Genomic DNA, 24,884 nt, shown 5'->3' with positions numbered 1-24,884 from the left:
GACACAGAGAGGGAGACGGGTAAGCTGGGACAAAGTGAGAGAGTGGCATGGACATATATACACTACCAAATGTAAAATCGATAGCTAGTGGGAAGCAGCTGCATAGCACGGGGAGATCAGCTCGGTGCTTTGTGACCACCTAGAGGGGTGGGATAGGGAGGGTGGGAGGGAGGGAGACGCAAGAGGGAAGAGATATGGGGATATATGTATATGTATAGCTGATTCACTTTGTTATAAAGCAGAAACAAACACACCATTGTAAAGCAATTTTACTCCAATAAAGATGTTAAAAAAATAATAATTTTATGGTGTTAATGTCAATTTCCTTCTGGTAATGTAGTACGGTTATTTGAGATGTTGCCATCAGGAGATGATAGGTGATGGGTACAGGGTCCTCTGTGCAGTATTTTTGCCACTTCTTGTAAGCAGTCTTCTGCTTATACCTCATTGGGCAGAATCAGGTTATATGACCACTTCTGGCTGTAAGGAAGTCATAAAGGGAAGGAAGTACACTGTTAATGAGAACTGAAATAAGTTGGGGTGTGGTAAACAAGGAAGAATGGGAGTCTGCTACACACCCTCACATCACACACAGAGGATAGATTAAAAATATAAAGACAAAACCTTTTAAAGACAATATAAGAGATTATCTTTAACATCAAAGTAGCTAAGATTTCTTAAAGATGCAGAAATTACAACCCACAAAGTTGGATAAACTTTGATTTCACTGATACATTTGCCTATGTTAAAAATTTAAATCTCTGTATGCCAAAATATACTATAAACAAGGTTAAATGATAAGCTACACACTGGGAGAAGATATTTGCTATACATACAAGCCATAGTAATTAATATGCAGGATGTATAAAGAACTCATAAAATAATTCTTTAAAGTTAACCTAATAGACAAACAGGTAATGCACAGAAACTCCAACAGGAAATAAGCACATGAAAAGATGCTTAACCTCCCTAGTATTCAAATTTAAATACCCCTAATATAACATTTCACAGCCTTCACACTGGCAAAAGTTAAAAAGTCTTGTAGTACCAAATATTGGTGAGGATCCTGAGAAACAGGAACTCTCACATGTCACAGGTGGGAGTGTAAATTGGTAAAACCACTTTGGAGAGCAAGTTGTTCCTTCTATATTAAAAGAAGCATATAGTATGACGAAGAAATTTTACTTCTGGATTGTCAGCCCTGGAGAAATGCTCTCATATGGTCAATGGAGACAGACATAAGGAAAAACACCCTGTACCAATTGTAACAACTAAAAAATGGAAACATCCTAACTGTTCATCAATGGAGATGTAGATTTTTTTAAGTTGTTTATCATGCAACAGACTACTAGAGAGCAGTTGAAACAGCCTAACTAAATCTAGCTGTATCAGCATGGATGACTCTCAAATTCCTATTGATTAGGGAAAAGGTACATTGAAAAGGCTTCATTAAGTATGATACCATTCAGGAAAAAATACCACATTTATTGTAGGTACATGTGTATGTAATCCATGTACAAAAACATACATCTATACCATCTTCTTTTGGAGGTAACTTTGGAGAAAGGAAGGCAGGGAGTGTGTTCACTATGGAACGTAAGATGTGTCTGTATCATTTATTTAAATGGAGCTGCAGAGTCATACCAAGGGACTCCCACTGTGAAAATCTGGAGCAGTTTGAGCATCAAAATAAAAAGTGATAGTAATAAACTAAACCCACTGGAAAAAAAAAGAATTCACGAATCCATACGGGTATAAACAATGATGTCAACTAATAAACATAAGGAATGATGGAGTTAGAAAATCGCTATTTGGCAAACAACATAATAATAGTTATTTCAGGCAAGAGCCATCAATAGTTGTTAAAATAGTGGATGAAAGTTTGATGAGTAACAGGAGATCAATAGAGTATCAAAGTATCTGGTTTTTAGTATAATATTTGGATATGATAATAAGTGAAAGAATTAGGAATATTTACCCTGAGAAGAGAAGATGAGGGGATATAACAGTTGTTTTTGAATATGTCTTTAAAATGCTGCCATGGGTGGTCTCAAGGAAAGAAAGAAATTGCAAGAATTCCTATTTTGGCTCAATAAAGGAAGGATTTCTTAGCCTGCAACAAGTAAATAAATAGTTTAGAAGAATATTCAGTTATTCCCAGATTCTAGGAATTTAACATTCATTTTTCTAGGATTCTAGGATGGTATCATTCTATTATTATGAGATTTAGGACTCTAAATAAATATTTTATGATTCTAAGATTCTGTCCTTCTTTTATTCTGATTCCAGGATTCAAAGATTTCACGATTTTGGTACAATTCCTGTTTCTGTAGTCATACCAGCCATAGCAAAAGCACTGAGGTATTTGACTCCAGTCATTACCTAGCTTCAGAACTGGAAATCCAAAACCACCAGACTCTCTCAGCCAACCCTAATGACTGGGATCAACTCTCCCTGGTTGTGTTCCTGAAGACAGAGGGAAGGCTTCCAATATTTCACTATAATGTGTACTATTTCTGGTAGGCTATTGGTAGATATCCTTTGACATATTAGAACGTTCTAGCTTGCTAAGGGTTTTTAAAAATTAATTAATGGGTGTCAACTTTTATCATGTTTTTCAAAATACTACATCTATTTGAGATGGTTGTGTGATGTTTCTCTTTAATCTAGAAGCGTTTAGTATTATATCTACAGATTTTCTGTTATTAAAACGTGTTCATTCTTGGGATTAAACACTAATTGAAATTTTAGTAATTTTATGTAGAATTTTGAATTGTTTGCTGTCACTTCAGTTAGGATTTTTACAGCTATGATTGGCCTATAATTTTTTCTTCCTCATATTATCCTTGTCTATCTTGGTACAACGATTATATTGGCTTTCTAAACTGGGATGGGAAGTTCTCCCTTTTTTTTTCTGTTTTATGGAATAATTTACATAGCATAGGGATTGTTTTATGAAAGTTTTGTGAGAATCACCTGTAAGGGCAGTGTATCAGGTATTTTATTTTGTCTTGTTTTGTTTTCCTTTGTGGGTAGATTTTTAACTACTGATTCAACTTATTGAACTATTCAAGCTTTCTATTCCTTCTAAAATCAGTTTTAGTAAGATATATATTTTTCCTAAGAAAACTTTCTATTTCCCCTGGGTGGGTTAGTTGTATTGCTGCATAAAAAATTACCCTAAAACTTCAACACAGTCCCAGTCCAAATCCCAGCAAACTATTTTGTGGATATCAATAAACTGATTCTAAAGTTTGTATGGCAAGACAAAGACCCAGAATAGTTGCCACAATATTGAAAAAGGAAGAACAAAGATGGAGGATTGACACTACCTGACTACAAGACTTAACTGTAAAGCTACAGTAATCAAGACAGCATAGTATTGGCAAAATAAGAGACAAATAGATCAATGGAACACAATAGAGATCCCCAAAATAGCCCATGTAGGTATAGTTAACTGATCTTTGACAAAGGAACAAAGGCAATACAATGGAGAAAAGATCGTCTTTTCAACAAATGGTGCTGGAACAACTGGACATCTACACACAAAAAAATGAATATAGACACAAACTTTACACCCTTCACAAAAATTAACTCAAAATGGATCATAGACCTACATGCAAAACCATAAAACTCCTTGAAAATAGCATAGGAGGACACGAAATAAAGAATTGATACGATGAACTTCATTAAATTAAATACACCTGCTTTTCAAATGACACTGTCAAGAGAATGAGAAGATAAGACACAGAGCCAGAGAAAATATTTACAAAAGGCATATCTGAAAAAGGACTGTTATCCAAAATGTACAAAGAACTTTAACAATCAACAATAAGAAAATGAACGACCTGATTAAAAAATAGGCAGAAGATCTGAGCAAACAGCTCCCCAGAGCAGATGTATAGATGGCAAATAAGCATATAGAAAGATGTTCCACATCATATCCCATTAGGGAAATGCAAATTAAGACAATGAAATACCACTGCACACCTATTAGAAAGGCCATAACCCAGAACATTGACATCACCAAGTGCTGACAAGGATGTGGAGCTACAGGAACTCTCATTCATTGCTGGTGGAAATGCAAATTGGTACAGTCACTGTGGAAGACAGGCAATTTCTTACAAAACTAAATATACTCTTGTATGATGCAGTAATCATGCTGCTTTACTCAAATGAGTTGAAAATGTATGTCCATTCAAAAACTTGCACATAAATGTTTATAGCAGTTTTATTTATACTTGCCAAGATTTGGAAACAACCATGATATTCTTCAGTAGGTGTATGGATAAATGAACTGCAGTATGTCCAAACAATGAAATATTATTTAGTGCTAAAAAGAAATGAGATACCAAGCCATGAAAAGACATGGAGGAACCTTAAATGCATATTACTAAGTGAAAGAAGCTAATCTGAAAAGGCTGCATACTGAATGATTCCAACTACATGATATTTTGAAAAAGGCAAACCATGGAGACAGTAAAAAGTTCAGTGATTGCCAGGAGCAGGGGGGCAGGGAGGGATGAATCTGCCCAACACAGAGGATTTTTAAGGCAGTGGAACTATTCTGTAGATACTATAATGGTGGGTCCATGTTATTAAACATTTGTCAAAATCCATAGACTGGAAAACGCCAAGAGTGAACCCTAACGTAGACTCTGAGTGTTGATCTGTCAATGTAGGCTCATCGGTCGTAATAAATGTACTGCTCTGGTGCAGGATGTTGATAGTTGGGGAGACTGTGTGGTGATGGGGAGTGGAGTATATGAGAACTGAGTGTATTTTATCCTCAATTTTGCTGTGAACCTAATAGGGCTCTAAGAAATAAAGTATATTTAAAATAAATACATAAGTACATAAAGTTTATTTAAAAATTTAAAAGTTACCCTTAAACTTAGCACTTTAAATAGCAATCAATATTTATTACTTCACATAATTTTTATGCGTCAGGAATGACTAGTTGGGTGCTTTTGCTTCAGGGTGTCTCACATGAAGCTGCAGTCACGATGTCAGCCAGTTGGAAGGTTCACTGGAGCTGGAGGATCCACTTCTAATTTGGACCACTCTCATGGCTGATAGCAGGAGGCCTCAGTTCCTCATCATTTGCAGCCCAGCTTGCCTGAGTATCCTCCCAAAATGGTGGCTGGCTTCCCCGGGGTGGGTATCCAAGGGAGAGCAAGATGAAGCCACAATGTCTTTTCTGACCTGGCCTCGAAACTCACACACCATCATTTTCACAATATCCTATTGGTTGCTCGGGTTAGCACTAGGCAGTGTGGGAGCGGACTACACAGAGCTACGCACTCCAGGAGGTCAAGATTATTGTGCGCCATCCTGGAGGCTCCTACCACACAAGGTTTTTCAAATTTATCAGCAGACAGTAATTCTTAGTATTTGCCGATGAGTCTTTAAATCTCTGCTATATCTACAATTGTCCCTCCTACTATCCTAAAATTGTTGATGTGTGACTTTTGTGTGTTTTTGTTTCTGGATGAATCTGTCAAAGGTTTGTCTATTTTAAAGAAGCAACTTTTGAATTTTTTGACATTCTCTAACATGTTTTTTTTTTTATTTAATTACCTTGCATTTCCTTTTTTTTTTTTTGCTCTTCTACTTTCTTTATGTTTGCTCTGGATGATCTCTAACTTCCTGAATCTGATCAGTAGAGTATTTTTAATCTTTCTTTGTTTCTAAAGTATGTATTTAGGTGATTAATTTCCCTGCGAATATTGTTTTTAGCTGCATCCCATAAACTTTGATGTATAATGTTTCACTTTCTTTCAGCACTGAATATTTTCTGGTATCCATTATAATTTCTTTTTAAACCCATGAATTATTTAGAAGTATTTTTTTTGCTTAATTTCTAAACATGTGGAGGTTTGTGATTATCTGGTGTTACTGGTTCCTAATATCATTGCACCGTCATCAGAAGAAGTGATTTGTAGGAGTATTTGGTACTTGTTTATGTTTGTTTTGCAGCCTACTATATGGTCAATTTGTATATATTCCATTTAAGTTTGAAAAGAATGTGTATTCTCTAATTGTTGGATGCAGGGTCCATTAGATCAAGCTTATTAATTGTTTAAATCTTCTACATTCCTAACAATATTTTATGTTTGTTTTACCAGTTACTTAGATGTGTTTTCTTTTAAATCTCTCTTTTTGATGATAATAATGGACTTGTGCATTTTTTCTTAAAATTCTAGCAAGTTTTGCTGTATATATTTTGAAGCTATATTGTTAGATACAAACTATGTCGTATATTTCTGGTGAATTGTTTCTTCTATTTTTATGTGATGACCATTCATTTTTATCCCCAATTATGATTTTTGTTTTAAGATCAATTTGTCTGATATTAATATAATGGTATCAGCTTTCTTTTGGTTAGTATTTGCCTGCTACACATTTTCCATCACTTTTTATCCATATTTATGTGTCATTATGTTCTAAATATGTTTCCTGCATACAGTGTATAGTTGCGTTTTGTTTTGTGTTTTTCTCCAGTCTGACATTCTCTTTTAACCGGAAAGTTTTGATCATTGACGTTTACCTCAATCACTAATATATTTGGAAATATTCCTACCACCTTGTATTCTATTTTCTATTTGCTATGTGTTTTCTTTGCTTATTTTTACCCTTTTTCTGGCCTTAATAAGGTTTTCTATATCTGCTTTTCTTTCCTTCCATGTGCATTTTTAAGTTAATAAACATTTTAGGTTAATAAATTAATCAATAACTCTTCTCCTCACAAACAAATAAGGACTTTGGAATACTTTAACTCTGATTACTCTCTCCCATCTTACATGTATCTTGTTCCACACTGTCTTCATGTTCCTCAAATTAGTTCAATCATGGCCAGATCCACATGCTCAAATGGCTAAAAGACTGAAACAGAGACCCCAGAGCAGTGGTTCAAAGAAGAGAAAAGTGTGTGTCTTTCTCACATAACAGTGCAGAAGCAGGCAGGTGGTCCAAGGCTGCTGGGAGAGCTCAGTGCTAGGAAGTCATCCAAGATAGGTTTCCTCTATCTTGTTCTCTATCCTCCCATACTCAGGGGTGAATCCTGGCACCTGAATGTTCTCATCCACCATGTCATAGGCACTGTAACCCCCAGATGATAATTCACCTCTACTGTGTGGAGTCTTCCATAGACATCATCAGAATCTTGCAGCCTCTTCTGATTTTCTCTGTTTGAGTCAGCCTTAGGCAGGCAGCCTCCCCCAGTGATGGCAAAGATGGTCACTAACAACAGTAGCCTCATGGTCTCGCATGTAGCAATTCAGTAGAAAAGAGAGTGGCTCTTTACAAGTAGTTTCAGCTAAAGTCTAGGATTTCCTCCAATTGGTCCAATGTGGACCACATGTCAATCAGTAAACTAGTCACTTTGGCCAGCGTGTTGCAGTGACTGGCAAACAGGTGTGGGTCACATAGTCACATCTGGAAGTGGACTGAGTAGGTTAACCCCACCCAAATCATATGGACTGAAATTAGAAAAGGAGCAGTCTCCAAAATCAAATAATGAGGTGTTATCATCAGAATTGATGCTAAGCAAGCCACGTAAGAGATAACCATTAGACTTGACTATCCCACTGAGCCATTGTATGGTTGAAGAAGGTTGTACGATTGAACGTGTTTAGAAAATCCAAATGTGGGAGGTGATATTGATGGTGAAGTTGCCTGGAGCACTCTTACTTACACTTCTGCTAGGAGAGGTCCTACTCATCTGTTGTTAGTCATTCATTCAGCACCTTGTGAATGAACCTCTCTTATGCTGACCATACCATATTTGTTAATTATTTATTTATGTATCTATCTCCCAGTCCTTTCATAATGCACCCCTGTAATTGAGGGCTCCCCCAGAGCTAGAATTCATCTGTGTTCCACAGTGCCCAAGGCACAGAGTGGGCATCTAAATTAAGGAAGGGTAAAATCTCAATGACTCTTAATGACCTCCAACTCCAATTGCTAGTCCATTTTTTTACCTTTGGAAATAATTATTGGAAAGACAGAAGCCAAATCCCAGGGAGTTCTGCAGAATTGGGGAGAGGAAGGGTGAGATCAGATTATTTTGTTTATAGAAATGTATCTCCTCATGACTGAAAACAGTGCCAGGCATCATTTTATTTGTGGAACTCAAATCAAATCACCAAGAGGCCAAGACCCAAGTAGGAGGAAGTTCAGCAGACAATTGACTAATTAGAGCTGTCTTCTCATCCTGTTTGATTCTAAGGTTTAAAAGAAAAGCTGTATTTTGCAATCAATTCCCAATCTAAACACATAAATGACTTTTTCCCCCATAAATACCAATGCCCCCAGCTTAACTGAGGCTGAAAACTCTGTCTGTATTGGAGAGAAACAGAGCTGTAGGCCAGTGAATGTAGCTAGGGGTAGGGAGTGGAAAACAGTGCAAGGAGATACCAAAAGGAGATACTCAGAAGAATAAGAGGTCTTCCTGGAAAAGGTGTCCAAGTGCCTGGCCTGCTTGGGAAGCTCCACCTATGGGTTTCTCAGGGTGGGTCCTGTGAATACTAATAGCTACCATTTATTGAGCCATTAGTATATTCCAGATATTGTGGTAAGCACTTTTAGTGATTATCTCATTTTAATTCTCAGAACAACCTTGTGAGTTTAGAGCTGGCACCCCCATTCAAAGATGAAACTAAAGGTCAGAAAGTTGCAGTGATGTGCCCATGGCCATGAGCTAAGGCATGCAAAAGCCAGGATTTGAATCCTCTGGGATCTGATTTGACTCATAGCTTCTGCTCTGAGTCCTTAGCTATCTTCACAAAACCACTTTGAGGTAGCTGTTATTTCCTCCATTCTATAGGTGAGGAGACTGAAGTTCAGGGATGACCCAACTTGTCCAAGTGACACAGGTAGGAAGTATCAGAGCCAAAGCAGGAACATCTGACCCCAAAATTTTTCTGCCTCCCAGGTAGAAGGAAAGCAAAGGCTAGGGGTCAGGAATACGGCAGAAAGCCACTGCATGTCAGGCCTACCCTTTCCCAGGACACGATCTCGCTGTTTCCCACCCTCCGTGACCTCCCCACTTAGGCCCCTTTCAAGAATTTACTTCTCACTGTCTCCCCTCCAGTGTGGCCCCTGGGCTGAACAGGGATTGGATGGTTCTTGGGAAGCTGTAAGACATCCCTTCCCCCAAGGGTCCCCTAGGAAGGGAACAGCTAAGGTACCATCAGTCTGCAGGTTCCTCTTCCCACATCTGAGCAAGGTCTGTGGATAAGACTGACAAGTGCTTGGATCAGAAGCCAGCCAAAGGGGTTCAAATCCAGGCCAGAGACTTTGGCCAATAACAGGAACTTCCTTTTTAAAAAACCTATATTCTGGGACAGACATTTCACTAGGGGTTTCCTCCGTATTTTTAAACTGAATTCCCCCCACCCTTCCCACATGTTTGACCCTATTTCACAGAAGAGGAGCCTGAGGCTCCCAGTTGGGAAGCAACCAGTGTAAGGACAGCAAGTCATAAGGAGCCTGGTACTTGAACCTACCTAGGCCCCAGATTCTGTTGTTGCCTAGGAACTGAAGAGGGAGGAGCTGCCAGATCAGAGGGAGGAGGGAAAAGAGAGAGGGCGAGTTCCCAGCAGCGCGCGCTGACGACAGCAGGTGATTTTTTTTCTGCATCGCGCTATCTCTCAGCATCTTTCCTGGATTTTTCCCCCCCTCTACTGACCGGCAGAAAAGGGTGGGGCCGCTTCCCCGCAGCAGAGACAGCAGCGGCGGCGGCGGCGGCTGCAGCATCATTGGGAGCAGCGGTGGCGGCAGCAATGCTCGGTCTCCTCGAGAGGTGATCTCCTCTGAGCCCTGCTAGGTGGCCGCCTGCGACTGGACGCCGGCGGGAAGGAGAAGATAGAGCTTTGTCCGCGGCCCCTGCGGCCACACTGCCCGGCCCTTCCTCTGCGCCATGGCTTAAGCCTGCAGTCACCTCGCCTCGCGTTGCCTTGCTTGGCAGGGGTCTGAGCGCCGCAGCAGCCGCAGGGAGGGGCGCGTCCCAGACGCCCTCGCCTGGGGACCCGGGACGCGGTGTCTCACGCTGCGCAGCCCACAGCAGACCGCGCTCCCGAGACCTGTGCGGCGGCTCCCGGAGGCGTTTACAGCCGGGCATCGAGGGACTTTACGGACTTTCTCAGTGATAGCTCTGCCCACCCAACCTTCCCGGGTGCTCTCTGAGGTAGGAGGGGGCGGTAGCTCAGGCCACCAAGGAAAACACAGTGAGAACCAGATTGGCCGGACGAGGGCCAGGGGGCTGAGGAAGATTAGGGACTTGTTTTAGAATCGAGCAAGAAGAGGGAGTACTAGCTCTGAGGCGAGCACCATGGCGTGGCCGTGCATCACGCGCGCCTGCTGCATCGCCCGCTTCTGGAACCAGCTGGACAAGGCAGACATCGCCGTGCCGCTGGTTTTCACGAAGTACTCGGAGGCCACCGAGCACCCGGGCGCCCAGCCGCCGCACCAGCAGCCGGCGCAGCCTGCACAGCAGGCGCCCGCGCCCCCCTCGGCGCGCGCGGTCGCCATAGAAACGCAGCCGGCCCAAGGCGAAGGGGATGTGGTTGCCCGGGCAACAGGGCCGGCGCCGGGGCCTAGCGGCGAGCGCGAGGTTGGGGCCACCTCTGGCCGGAGCGGCCCGGGACCGGGCTCTGGCTCCGGCTCCACCTCCAGCGCGGGCCCCGCGGACTCGGTGATGCGGCAGGACTACCGCGCCTGGAAGGTGCAGCGGCCGGAGCCGAGCTGCCGGCCGCGCAGCGAGTACCAGCCTTCGGACGCGCCGTTTGAGCGCGAGACCCAGTACCAGAAGGACTTCCGCGCCTGGCCACTGCCGCGACGCGGAGACCACCCGTGGATTCCCAAGCCAGTGCATATCCCCACGTCCTCCCAGGCGGCGACGCCTGTGCTCGGGGCGCCTCAGCGCCGGCCGCAGAGCCAGGAGCGCTGGCCGGTGCAGGCCGCCGCCGAGGCCCAGGAGCAGGAGGCGGCCCCTGGAGGAGCAGGTGGCCTTGCGGCTGGAAGGGCGACCAGTGCGGAAGAGCGCGACACACGCAAGAAGCCTGGGCCCGCCTGGATGTTGCGTCGCGCCGAGGGGATGGGGCACGAGCAGGCGCTGCTGCCCGCAGCCCAGGCCCAGGTCCAGGCCACGGGCCCCGAGGGGGGCAAGGGGCGTGCGGCGGCCGACGCCCTCAACAGGCAAATCCGCGAGGAGGTGGCGAGTGCGGTGAGCAGCTCTTACAGGTGAGACGCAGCCCGTAGCTCAGGCCACGGGGCTGGTCATCCTTACCCTTTCCCACAGATTCTCTGCATCGCAGACCTCCCTGTCAGCCTCCCCCTCCAGCCCAGAACACACCCCCTCCCCTCCCCAGCCCTGGCCGACTGCTCTTTGGCTCTTTCTTTTGTGAAAGCTGTTAGTATTATCCATCTCATCTTGCCAAAGTCTTTCACTTAACCACTTCAGCCATCTTTTCCCCATCTCTGCCCCAACCCGAGTCCCTGCCTGCCCAACAGAGACCTTTGCAGTTTCTTCACTGGCTGTGCTTCCATTCTGCCCCACCCAACTCACTGGCTGCATTAGCCTGGATGCTGCCCCTTGCTGGCTCAGCTGCCACCCAAGGGCCTCCGTGCCTTCCAGCATGGCCAATCCTCCCCAAAGAAGAGCGATCTCTCCCCCTTCCCCTCCTCCCTAGCTCGGTTCACTTGGCCCTTCATTCTTACCCCCTCTTTCTCAATCCCTGGGAGACCACCAAGCACCACACCCTTTTCTAGATTCCCTGCCAGTCCCTTATAGAGCACCCTCCTCTTTCAGCCACTTATGCTGAAAGCAGATTCCTTACACCTCTAGCTGCGACTCTCTGGGCAAGTTTCTTAACATTTCTTGGCCTAGGGTTCTTATCTGTAAGACGTGATGGATAATAGATTCTTCTCTTAGATTGTTTGCTCATGTATTGATTTAATATTAAATACTCAACATATTTTTGAGCACCTACTATATGCTAAGCACTATGCTAGACATTTTGAAGATTAAAGGAGATGATTCAGGAGGAGAATTATGCCTGGCACATGGTAGGTAATTAGTACATCTTGGTTCCATTCCAGCCTTCTACATGATGCCTCATTACTTTGATTTCCACTTCCCAGACACTTCCAGCCTTCTCCCCTATTGATGCGTCTCCTTTCCTTTCATGTTTGCCAAATGTGGTTCTCATTCTGTTACCACCAAGAACCCCCTCTTCAGCACATTTAAATTCCCTTTAAATGAATGCCTTCAACAAGAGCATATTTATTCATTCATTCTCTTTCTCCCTCTCTCTTTTTCTAGAATTCTCCCTCTGCTGCAGCCTCAGTCCTTCCAGTCTGCTTTCTCACCCTTCATTCATTTAATATGTATTTCTGAATGCTAAGCTTTCAGTCCTGCCCTTATGTTTCAAATGGAAACAATTAGCTAACAGATCACTGTTGACTCTGAATACGTGGCATTGGGTTTGGGGTCTCTGGGGAAGAAGACGTACATGATGAGTAATTGAGCTAGAGGTGTTCAAAATGTGGCTTATGGGGTCCTTCATCAATGCCACAGCCAGTTGCCTCCTTCCTGCAGGAGGGTGTGGACAGGAGGACTGCAGAGTTAGTGTCTTTTGCCAGGACCGTATATATAGCCTCATCAGACTGATGTCCTTCTCCATTAAATATGACAAACACTCCCTCTTATGCTGAGGAAGAATAGCATTGACAGACATCCTCTCTTGTTAAGGCAAAATCTGCCCCCCACTCAGGTATTACCTCTGGAAAGCATTTCCCAATGAAACGGGGCAGTTAATCAATTGGCCCCTATTCCTTCTTCCTGAATTCCACCTCCCACCTGGCATTTGTCTCTTGGTGTCTTGTTATCATGACCACACTGGTCCCCCAGGAATACACCACTTCCTTTTAAAGCTCTGGGTCAGGCAAGGACATGGATCCTTTTCCTTGGTTCTAGCTATGAGAAGGTGGAATTTTCACAAAATCTTTATGCTGTTACCAAGGAGAATCAAAAAGAAAAGAAAGGGGAATAAAAAAACAAAGCCAGGATACAATGTTATGACTCTGTCATGGCTTTGTTGTTTACAAGGCCCTACCTTTGTTCCCTAAGAACCCTAAGGTTGGCCTAACATCACAGATTTCTGGACTGGTCTCTTCATCCTCCCACTCGCAGTCTACCACCCTGGGGCAGGTGGAACCTTACCACCTACCAGACAGAATCTACCTCTCCTCACCTCGATACAGTCAATGCCAATCAAGAGAGATCCAGATTCTCAAATCTCATTTGATGATCCTACTCAGTTTATGTTTCCAGGCTGGTAGGACTTGCTTTGTTCATAAATGATGGTTCAGTCAGGGCGTAAACCACCCTTCAGACACAACTCACTCCAAATATTTTGGGTTGTACCTTTGTTCTGTGTAGCCTCTTTCCTCCCAAACAACACCTTAACTGTGCAGTAAGCATGTCATCCTTTACAGTTAGAATTACACACATCCTGCAAGTGATTTGATTGAATAGGGGCAGGCTATGCTCTTGCAGCTGGTAAGAATGATCATTTTTCATAGCTATCAGAATTTCATCAACCTGTCAAGAAAAATCTCTGTGTACCTCAAAAAACATTTTTTTCTAATTTGAGTCTTCTGTAAAATTTAATTATGCATATGACTTTGGGATCAGCAGTTCCATTTTGCTGTATCATCAGAAGGGTTTTGAAGCATCAAGAGAATGAGTATTGCTAAGAAACATCAATTTCTTTAATGGACAATTTAAGTACTTGACAAACTTGATGTGAAATTTAACATTATTTTTTGTTCCAGAAGAAAAATTAACTAATAATAGGGAAATGCACTTTGGGTGAAAGTAGATATGAAGAAATAAGATAATCTATTAATTAAGTATACAATAAAGAAAAAAATGCCTGGAAATTATAGGCTTATCTGGAACATTGATTTTTTTTCCCCCCTATTCTCTCACATCCTTTTCCTTGCTAGGATTCTAAATATCTCCTGAATTTAAGTATGTTCCATGTCTTCTGTAAATGAGCCTTACATCACCTTAGAAGCCAAGCTGGGCTACATTTCACTGATAATTTGACAAATCCTTTTCTACTGCCACTCTACATAAATCATGGTGGTTTACACCATGGTGACTGGTTCATCTTATGGGCTTTACAAATGACATCTGTCATGTAACATCAGTGTGAGCAGTTTGCTTAAATAGAGAAAGGATATACAATCCATCAGCTTGATATATTGGTACATAATATAAAATATATATTCAGCATCCAGAGTCATATACATGCTATTTGGTTTCCTCCTGCAATGTACAATCAGTAGATAACATCAAATGTCCTTTGACGCTATGGTTTTGAGAAACCTTCCCTGTTCAACAGTTCATTTAATTCATAACCTATCCACACTAGCCTGAGACTTTTTGCATTCAAGCAGTATCTGAGGTATCTTTAGAATTATTCTCAATCATGAAGTTGATTTTCAATACATTCATATGACATAAATGACATTATAAAATTGAGAAACATGTCTTCGTTATTTTTAATGTTAAGGATGGATTTTACTGCGCAGCTATTTGTGACTTTAGACCTAGCATTCTCAGTTAGGAAATAGATGAGTCATAGGAGGGGATTAAATTTCCTCTCTCAGCCAACCCCATTGCCCCAGCCGTTGGTTAAGAGTGATAGATGGGGTAGCAGGTGCTCCCCATAGAAATGCTAATGAGCAACTTTTCCTGGAAGAAATCATCTGGGGCACCAGGAGGTAGAATTAATAAACCAGAGGCAAAATAGTACTTGAAAAATGAGAGCGGTAACAAGGAAATCAGAAAGAAAAAGAGCCTTTCCTATCTACCCTGCAGTCTTCCATAAAGGTTAGAGAAAGGCCCATCTGACTTGGCTTATGCTATACAGAACTGCCCTGTGCCTACAGGGCAAGTGCCCGTTTCCCTAGGATCTTCCTAACTAAATCCCAGCAATACTTCAAGGCCAATCTCAGATACTAGTCTTCAACAACGCCTTCCAGGCCCTGCCACGCAGGACTAATTTTTCTCTTATTCCCCTTTCGTATTCTGTACACTTCTCATTGTCTTCTTGATTGTAAGATACTTTTGTCTCTGTCTGCCTCCCCTACCAGATAGGAACACTTGAAGGGAAGGGGGCTGTATTTTGTTCATCTCTGTATCTCTCACAGTGTAACATTGTGCCCAACTATCAAATAGATTTGTTGAATCCAGTGAAAGTTTTAAAGTTAGATGAAAAATTTATTCACCTACATATCGATTCATTTCATTCAGTTTCATTTAGCTGAATTAATTTTGGAAAATGACCACCAAGCCCCTGCAATGTATCAGACAGGATACTGGAGATACCAAAAAGTGATAACCCTATGTGAAGAAATTGTGTTTTCCTTAATCAAAATAAAGGGGGATTCCTACTCGGTTAGCACTAGAAGTAAATGTTCAAATGGGGAAGGGCAGCAAACCTTACAGACCTGACTCTAGGTGCACCTTCACCCAGGGCAGTGGTCCCCAACCTTGGCTGTACAATGGAATCACTGGAGAACTTAAAAAATGCTGTTACAGGGCTTTCCTGGTGGCGCAGTGGTTGAGAGTCCGTCTGCCGGTGCAGGGGACATGGGTTCGTGCCCCGGTCCTGGAAGATCCCACATGCCGCGGAGCGGCTGGGCCCGTGAGCCATGGCCGCTGAGCCTGCGCGTCCAGAGCCTGTGCTCCGCAACGGGAGAGGCCACGGCAGTGAGAGGCCCGCGTACCGCAAAAAAAAAAAAAAATGTTGTTACATAGCTGCCTTGCCCAGAGATTCTGATTTAATTGGTCTGGGGTATAGCCTGCGCATGTGAATCTTTTCAAACTGCGCCAGATAATTCTCATGTGCAATTCAGGTTATGACCTCTTCCCTTAAGACGGAGGTTCTCAAAATTTAGTACACAAAAAAATCATCTGGAGAGCTTTCTAAAATGCAGATTCCCGGGCCTCATCCTCAGACGTGCTGATTCAGTACTTTTAAAATGGAGCCTAAGAATCTATATTTTAAGAAGCACTCTAGGTAATTTTTATGCAGGTTAACTTCAGACTTGCTTGTGAAAACACCGCTTGGGAAGATTTGCTATCTTTAAGGTATTGAGTTTTCCCATATACGAACGTGGTATTGCTTGCCATTTATTTGTCTTTTTGTCCTTCACTTACATTTTGTAATTTTCTCCACAAAAATCACATACACACACACACAATAGTTTTTAAGTTTTATTTTTCTATATTTAAGCCTCTAATAATATAATTGGATTTAACTTTATGTATGGAATGAGGCAGGGAACTGATTTTCCTTTTTCCCATATGGAAAGTCATTTATCCCAATACCCATTTTTTTTTTTTTGCGGTACGCAGACCTCTCACTGCTGTGGCCTCTCCCGTTGTGGAGCACAGGCTCCAGACACGCAGGCTCAGCGGCCGTGGCTCATGGGCCCAGCCACTCCGCCGCATGTGGGATCTTCCTGGACCGGGGCACGAACCCGTGTCCCCTGCATCAGCAGGCAGACTCTCAACCACTGCGCCACCAGGGAAGCCCCCAATACCCTTTTTAACAGTTCAACTTTTCCCCATTAATATCCCCACTGATATCTCTTCTATCACATAAGGGTCGCGTATGCTTGAATATATTTCTGAGATCTCTGTTCTATTCCATTAATCTGAGCTAATGCCATACTATCATCTTTTTTTCTGAGCTATTTATAATTAGTTTTCCTATTTTCAAGCATATATCTTATTACATTTTCTAATTTGTTATTGCTCATATGTATTAATTTTTATATGTTTTTATTGTATTCAACAACTTTACCACACTCTAATTTTGTTTGTAGATTCTCTTGGACTGTCTGTGGAGATAATGTATACTTTTAGCAAATACCAGTTTATTGTCTTCATTCTGATATTCATATATTTTTGTGTGTATGTACATTGCTACACTGGTGAGGATATCCATATAGTTTTTTTTTAATGCTTTTTCTTTCTTTCTTTCTTTCTTTCTGGCTGCATTGGGTCTTCGTTGCTGCACGGGCTTTCTCTAGTTGCTGAGAGCGGGGGCTACACTTCATTGGGGTGCGTGGGCTTCTCATTGTGGTGGCTTCTCTTGTTACAGAGCACGGGCTCTAGTTCAGCAGTTGTGGCTCGCGGGCTCTAGAGCACAGGCTCACTACCTCTTTGTAGTGTTAATTTGCATTTCCTGCACGGCCTTTGTTGCTCGGCAGCATGTGGGATCTTCCCGGACCAGGGCTCGAACTCGCATCCCCTGCATTGGCAGGCAGATTCTTAACCACTGCACCACCAGGGAAGTCCCTCCATATAGTTTTGATATTAGGCTTCTTTGTCTTGAGACATGGGAATGCTTCTTAAGTTTCATCATTAAGTATGAGGATTGCTCTGTGTCATTATAATATAGCGTCATATCAGGTTAAGAAACTTGTCTTTATACTAGTTTGTTAGGGGTTTCTAAAAATGTGGATTGGTATTGAATTTTTTTTGAATTCCATTTTATTTATTTTTTTATACAGCAGGTTCTTATTAGTTGGTATTGAATTTTATTAAATGATTTTTTTGACATCAACTGAGAAAGTCTTATGGTTTTTATTTTTAATCTGCTAATAGATTTTTCTGATACTGAACCATCTTTCCATTCCTAGGATAAATCTTACTTAAAAATATAGTTTATGATGCTGAATTCTTTTGCTACTTTTTATTTGAAATGTTTGCATATATATTCATAAGTGAAATTAGTCTAAAATTTTTTCCTTTTTTATATCAGTTGGGTACGGTATTGGAATCATGGTTATGTCTATAAAGTTAGATAGTTAGATTTTGCTCTTTTTCAGTTATTTGGAACAATTCTTATAACAAGTACTCCTCCTCAAATATCTGATAAGAGTCTCCTGTAAAGCTCTCTGTACCTGGTGTCTTTTTCATGAATAGACTAGTTTTTAACTACCAGTTTGATGTCTTTAATAGTTATTCATTTATTCAGCTTTTGTATTTCTTCTTGAGCCAATTTTAGTAATTTATATTTTTCTGGGAAATGTTATAATTTTTTTTTAATTTTTAAATTTATTGACGTAAGAGTCACCATAGCACTATCTTGTGGATTTTAAAATCATCTCTACTTCTCTGCAGTTACATCCCCTTTCATACTTAATATTAATTGGTGCCTTGTCTCTTTTTTTCATAATTGTCTTATTGAGGTTTGCTTAGTCTTTTCAAAGAATCAAATTTTGGTTTTGTTGATCATCTCCCTTTTCAGGAAGTTTTGCTCTTATTTTTACTATTCCTTTACCTTTTATGCTCTGAGAGGTAGGCATAGGTCATGTTAGGAACAGTTTTATATCCCTGGCTGAGGAGTTTGAATTTTTTTTTTTTTTAAAGAAATGAGTCACTGAAGGAATCTAGGTAGAGGAACTACATGATAGTTTAATATGATTTAAATTTTATTAATGTCCCACTGACCGGTGACCAGGGGAGGTTAGAGAAAGGGTGGCCTTTCAGTAACGAGCCTACTGGAATAATCCAGGGACAATGATAAAGCCTGAACTGAGGCTGTGGGACTGGAGATTTATAACATAGTACATACAGTTACTGAAAAACAGATCGTAATGACCAATTGAGATGCAAGGAAGAGGGTAAATCCAGGATAACTCTTTTCTGGTTTGGGTAACTGGTAGTGGTCCTAGTCATTGGAACAGAGGGGTGGGATAGGGAGGGTGGGAGGGAGGCTCAAGAGGGAGGGTATATGGGGATATATGTATACATATAGCCGATTCACTTTGTCGTACAGCAGAAACTAACACAACGTTGTAAAGCAATTATACTTCAATAAAGATATTTAAAAAAAAAGCAACAGACTTTTATTTAGAATTCTATGATGAATGTAGAGGAGAAGAAAGTCAGGAGTGGAAGTTGAGCTTATTTTTAGTATCTAGAATTTGAGTTGTCTATGAGATATGTGACAAGAAATTTCAAGAGGCAGCTGAGTAAATGGATCTGAAGTGTAGAGAGAGATCCGGGCTGTGATTTGAAACATCCTGTGGATATTATTATTTTCTTATTTTTATTTTTTTTAAGAAGATGTTGGGGGTAGGAGTTTATTAATTAATTAATTTATTTTTGTTGTGTTGGGTCTTCGTTTCTGTGCGAGGGCTTTCTCTAGTTGTGGCAAGCAGGGGCCGCTCTTCATCGCGGTGCGCGGGCCTCTTACTATCTCGGCCTCTCTTGTTGCAGAGCACAGGCTCCAGACACGCAGGCTCAGTAGTTGTGGCTCACGGGCCTAGTTGCTCCGCGGCATGTGGGTTCCTCCCAGACCAGGGCTCGAACCCATGTCCCCTGCATTAGCAGGCAGATTCTCAACCACTGCGCCACCAGGGAAGCCCTGTGGATATTATTAAAGCCATGGGAGGAGGTGAAATCATCCCTAGAGAGGAAGTAGAGAAAATTAGCCATCAGAGAGTGGAGCCCTGAGGGATACATGTATTTGGGGTACTGACAGCAGAAGGGATAACCATGAAAAAGACAAAAGAGTGATCGGAAGGGAGGGAAGAAAAGCAGGAGAGAGACTAATCCTGGAAACCACATTGGGCACCTAACTCAGCAAAGCCTTATGCTGCCCTGGAAATTTTTACTGAGGAATTACTGTGTGCAAAGCATTTTTCTAGATCATTGGTTGACCTTGAGCAGTTAGATATAATGTTACTGAAACTAACCCACAAAGAGGAGAGGAGATGAGATACGCACAATTAATCCTTGGTTGCTGTCCTAGAAAAAAATGGCATCTAATGCATCTATGAACTTTCAAAAAATGTCAAGCCAGTGATAGTTCTAAATCTATAATCACAAAGAATCACTGTGTCCAGGATATAAAACTAAAATAATCCAACAATGTCCACTAGGATTAAAGAGCCATCTCTGTAATCAATGCAGCTTTGGCTTTTCAAATTAGGTCAGTTGTAGACATCTAGACAGGTGAGCTTCTAATTCTCCGCCAAATGAAGAAAACTGCAAATGGACCGCGACCAGCAAACTAAAAATTCTCTCTATGTTCACTAAAGATGCTCGTTTTCACCATTAGAAACAATAGTAGTAGTTAATCAAGTGCCTCCTATATGCCTGGCAGGCTGCTAGAATCTTCAGACGCATTTTCGCCTGTAATCGTTATAGTAGCTCTGCAGAAGTGGTACTGTTACCTCCCTGTTAGAGCTGAGGACCCACAAGCCCTCTTGTCTGTCTTTAGGTTTTAAAACTGTTGAAGGCACAGACTTTGTCTAACACTAATCTTTCTCTACACAGGGCACTTCCTCCACGTCATATTAACATGTATTGTCTCAAACCATTTTCAATCCACTGAATATTGATTAGTGTCTGCTCTATATCTGGCTAATTCCTAGGAAGACAAAGTAGTCCTTGCTCTTGGAAGACTTATGTTTATTAGGCAGTGACAGGTGAGCTGAAAAGTTATAGGTGCCCTAACAAAAAGTCTATGTAGGGTTTGGTGGGGCACAGAGGAGAGAGAGGTTAAGTCTACTTGATTTGAGGGTTATCAGGGAAAGGGTTCAGTAGAGAAGGGACTGGTAGGCTGAATCTTCAAAGATGAATGGGCATTAAATGGGGAAGGGATCGGTCTGAGTAAAAGTACAGAAGAGAAATTGTCAGCAGTTCTGAGCAGGTAGAACTTAGAGGTCTCATTGGATGAGGATAGAATGGCGAGAGGTGGACCAGGTAGGTAGGCTGGGCCAGCTCCTTTATCCTATGAGCAAATGAAGAAGGGGGATTAGGTTTTGGATTTTAGCAAAGGCGACTTTGGCAGCAGTGGGAAGGATGGATTGGAGGGGATTAGACTGGGAGCATGGAATCCAGAAAGGAAGCTGTGGTCTAGGTGAGAGATGATGAAGACCTCCAGCCACGAAAGGATGTAAACAAGCACTGATGGTACAGAATAACATAAGGCTAATTGAAAGTCGGCAGAAAGGGAGAAGGAAGAGTCTAGGATGTTTCCTTTAGATGCTTTGGATGTCTGGGGAAACAATCATTCACTGAGCTAGATAGCAGAGTTTTGGATAAGTTGAATTTGAGGTGTCTTTAGAAAGACTACATGGAGGTGTTCAATAGAAAATGAAAATAGAAACCCACACTGCTGGTAAAGGGTGTAAATTGCTACAGTCACCTTATAAAACTCTTCAGCATTATCTATTCAAGTTAAACATATGTTTACTCTATGACCCAGCAATTGCACTCTTGAGTATATACCTAGCAAAAATGAGTGCAGAAGCCTTGTACAGGAATGTGTAGCAGCTCTATTAATAGCTAAAAAGTAAAATCAACCCAAATGTCCATCCACAATAGGAGAAATACACTGTGGTATATTCATACAGTGGACTGTCTCCTGGTAGGGTGTGGTAGACAGAATCATGGTGCCCTTCCCCCACCCCAGAATGTCCACATCCTAATTCCTGGAACCTGTGAATATGTTATGTTACAAAGCAAAAGGGACCTTGCAGATGTCATTAAGTTAAGGCTCTTGAGGTGGGATGAGTATCCTGGATTATCCAGATGGGCCCATTGTAATCTCAGGGACCCTTATAAGAGAAAGAGGCAGTGTCACAGTGATGCAGTGTGATAAAGACTTGGCCAGCCATTGTTGGCTTTGAAGACGGAAGTGTGACATGCACCGAGGAATGCACCAGCTTCTAAGAAGCTGGAAAAGACAAGGAAATGGATTCTTCCTAGAGCCTTCAGAAGGAACACTTTGCTTCTGCTGACACCATGATTCTAGCCAGTGAGACCCATTTCTGACTCTTAACTACAGAACTATAAGGGAATACATTCATGTGGTTTTAAGCCATTCAGTTTGTGGTAATTTGTTAGAGCAGCTATAGCAAACGAATACACAGGGTTTCTCAATCTCGGCACTACTGACATTTTGGACCAGATAATTCTTTGTTGTGAGGAGCTGTCTTGTGCATTGCAGGATGTTTGGCATCATCCCTGGCCTCTTTCCAAGCCTTGCCGGTAGCGTTCCCCACATTATCCCCCTCCAAGTTGTGACAATCAAAAATCTTTCCAGACATCGCCAAAAGCCCTCTGGGTGTGCCAAAATTTCCACTGGTTGAGGTCCACTGTTACACAGCAGAAAAAGAAAGTTACTGGAATACTCACTAATATGGCTAGATCTTACAGACATAATGATGAGTGAATGAAACGAGATATAAGTGTACTTACCGAATGATTCCATTTATATGAAATTTCAAAAACAGGCAAAGGTAAGTGATGGTGATGGATGTCAGAATAGTGATGATCTCTGGGGGTGGGGTGGGTAATTGACCAAGATGTTGGAAATGTTCTATCTCTTGATCTGGATGGTGGTCATGTGGGTCTATACATACGGACAATTAAGATTTCTGGGCTTTATTCTGTTTGTTATAACTCCACAAAAAATAAGAAACAAATTACAAACTAAGTAAACGGAGATATAAGTTTGATGCTCAGGAGAAAAGGCAGAACGGAAAAGAAATATCTGGATACCGAGCTGTCAGTGAGGATCAAACCCGTAGGGGTCAGGGAGGGTGGGAAGAAAGAGAGTGAGGAGAATAACATGCTGCGGCCACAGCCCAGCCTCCCTGACGTATCAGGGATGAGCAGAAGAAGAGTCAGGCGAGGAAGGAGCATGTGTGTCTGTGTTGTTCCCATCCGAGAGCGAGAGCATAGGCCCGCCAGAGTCCCACAAAAGCTACCCACACATGTATAACGTAATAGTAGCCTTCTCCATCCTCCCTATCCCGGCATGGTCCATTGTCAGTGTGTGTTTCTCTTCAGACTGAATGCAGAGGCTTTGCAGGAACAAGCCTGATGGAACCTCTTTCGGTAGGAAAATAGGACCCAAGCCCCAAACCACAAAAGCCACCATAAGTGCCTCCACTGTGCCGTTGCTTGTGGTCACTGTCTACTTTGTGCAATGACTTCAAAAAGCTGGCCCATGTCGTGGCACATCCTAGAGTGCCTTTTTGCAATCTTCTTGGCCCCTAAGAATCGTTTTCTATTAAACCGTAATAATGGGCGAAAGATAGGCAATGGCAGAAAGCAGAAGAGCAGAACGTTAGAACAGAGACATAATTGGGTTTCAGCCTCATTTGCTGAGTGCACAATGCCAATTGCTTTAACATATTTTTTTTTATTTAGACTTTATCATGACCTTTTAAGGTAAACATCTCTCTCTTTAAAGATGAAGAATAGAGTCAGGGAGGTCTGGGGACTGAGGTCACAGAACCAGTCGGTGACTGGGCTGGCTCAGGAACCTGGTTCTCCTCATTCCGGCCTCCAGCTGTGTCTCACTCGTGGGCTCAAGCTGACCCCTGCCATGTCCCCGCAGTTCAACATGCCATTCCTGGGAGGGCTGCTACCTGCCCCCCAACTCCCACTCTCCTAAGCCCATGCCATCCTCCTTCACCACCTGGTTCTGCAGGGGGAGAGGGATTGATAACCATCCTGAGCTCTCCATGGATCCCCTTCCCTTCCAGGGCAAGGCCTTGGCAGCTCAGCCTGTGGTCAAGGCTTTCCAGGATCTGACCTATCCGGTGCATCCAGCATTTTTGCCCACTGCTCCCTTCACAACACCTGATGCTTTTTCCTGCAGGTTCTCAGTTCTGGTTGTACCTTAAAATCTCAGGGTCCCCAGCGGGTGATCTAGCCAAATCACAGGCTGAGCTGAGCCTTGACAAGCTCCACACGTAACCATTGCTGGATTTTGCTCACAATTTTCCCTCCTGCCCACCTTCCATCTTCTTTCTAAATCCTTCCTATCCTTCGGGGCTTTTAGTCCATTGTGAAAGAGGCTTATACTATAAAAGCAGGGAATTAGGCTGGATTTATTTGATCATAATAGCATAATAATAATGTAGTGGGCTTAATATCATTTTTATTTCAAGTTCAATGCATCATCTTAAGAGCATGCAACGGCTGGGGCTATGGGCTATGAGGATTCAAGGTGCAGAGCACACGGTCCCCCATACAGGGACTTGCCGTCTTGTGGGGGAGGTAACATGGATGCAAGTATCATAAGTACCAGGCAGGGCCTAGTGAGGTTTAATCTGGGCCAGAGTTCTCAAGGGCCACAACAAGGGCTGGTTAATCCTGTTGGAAGATTCATGGAAGAGATGGTTGTATGAGTCCTGGGCAGTGTCCTGGTGGCCAGTAAAGGATTTGGTAACCACTAAAACTGGGTTTGAATCATCTCTCTCTAACTAAAAATCTGTGTGACCTTGAGAAAGCCTTCATATTTCTCATCAATAAAAGGAGATAATTACAGTAGTGAGTTCATAGAGTCAAGATGAAGGTGCAGGGAGATAATGCTCTTAGGAGTGCATGCCCATCAGTAAGTGCTGCCCACTTCTGTTGTCACTGAGAGAACAGAACAGATTGGTTACCGATAAAAGTCTTTCATTGATTCATTCATTGAACATCTGCCACATCTTGTATCAGGCACTCTGCTAGAACCTGGGCATTTAGAAATGAATTTCATAGTACCTGTCCTAAAAGAGTTCCTGGTCTAGTGAGAGAAACTATAGTTTCTAGTGAGAGAAACATATTAAGTTTCTATAGTTCCTAGTGAGAGAAACATATTAAGAAAATTATAGTAATGGTAGCAAGTACAATAATAGAAATATGCACAAGGCATTGAGGGGATATAGAGGAAAGGGGGGTCTGATTCATTCTGAATCAGGGGCCACTTCCTGAGGAGGTGTTGACCTGTGCAGTGTGTCAAAAGCATGGAGTTAGTTCCACTGGGAAGGCAAAGATTAGGAAC

At 42.3% G+C, this 24,884-nt stretch overlaps 1 protein-coding gene across 1 annotated transcript in view; it reads left to right on the top strand.

Moving 5' to 3' along the window:
* Positions 1–10,333: 10,333 nt before the first annotated feature.
* MAP6 (microtubule associated protein 6) overlaps positions 10,334–24,884 on the top strand; it is a 57,701-nt gene continuing 43,150 nt past the window's right edge. Inside the window, exon 1 of the mRNA XM_022593851.3 lies at positions 10,334–11,244. Coding sequence (XP_022449559.1) covers positions 10,334–11,244 — 911 coding nt within the window. The remainder of the gene's footprint in view (positions 11,245–24,884) is intronic.

Source organism: Delphinapterus leucas, chromosome 7, assembly GCF_059928025.1.
Source record: "Delphinapterus leucas isolate spDelLeu-1000000601 "Yukka" chromosome 7, BTC_Dleu_Yukka2, whole genome shotgun sequence".
Lineage (NCBI taxonomy): Eukaryota > Metazoa > Chordata > Mammalia > Artiodactyla > Monodontidae > Delphinapterus > Delphinapterus leucas.
The sequence above is the reverse complement of the archived record's forward strand: the minus strand, read 5'-3'. Positions and strand labels throughout refer to the sequence as shown.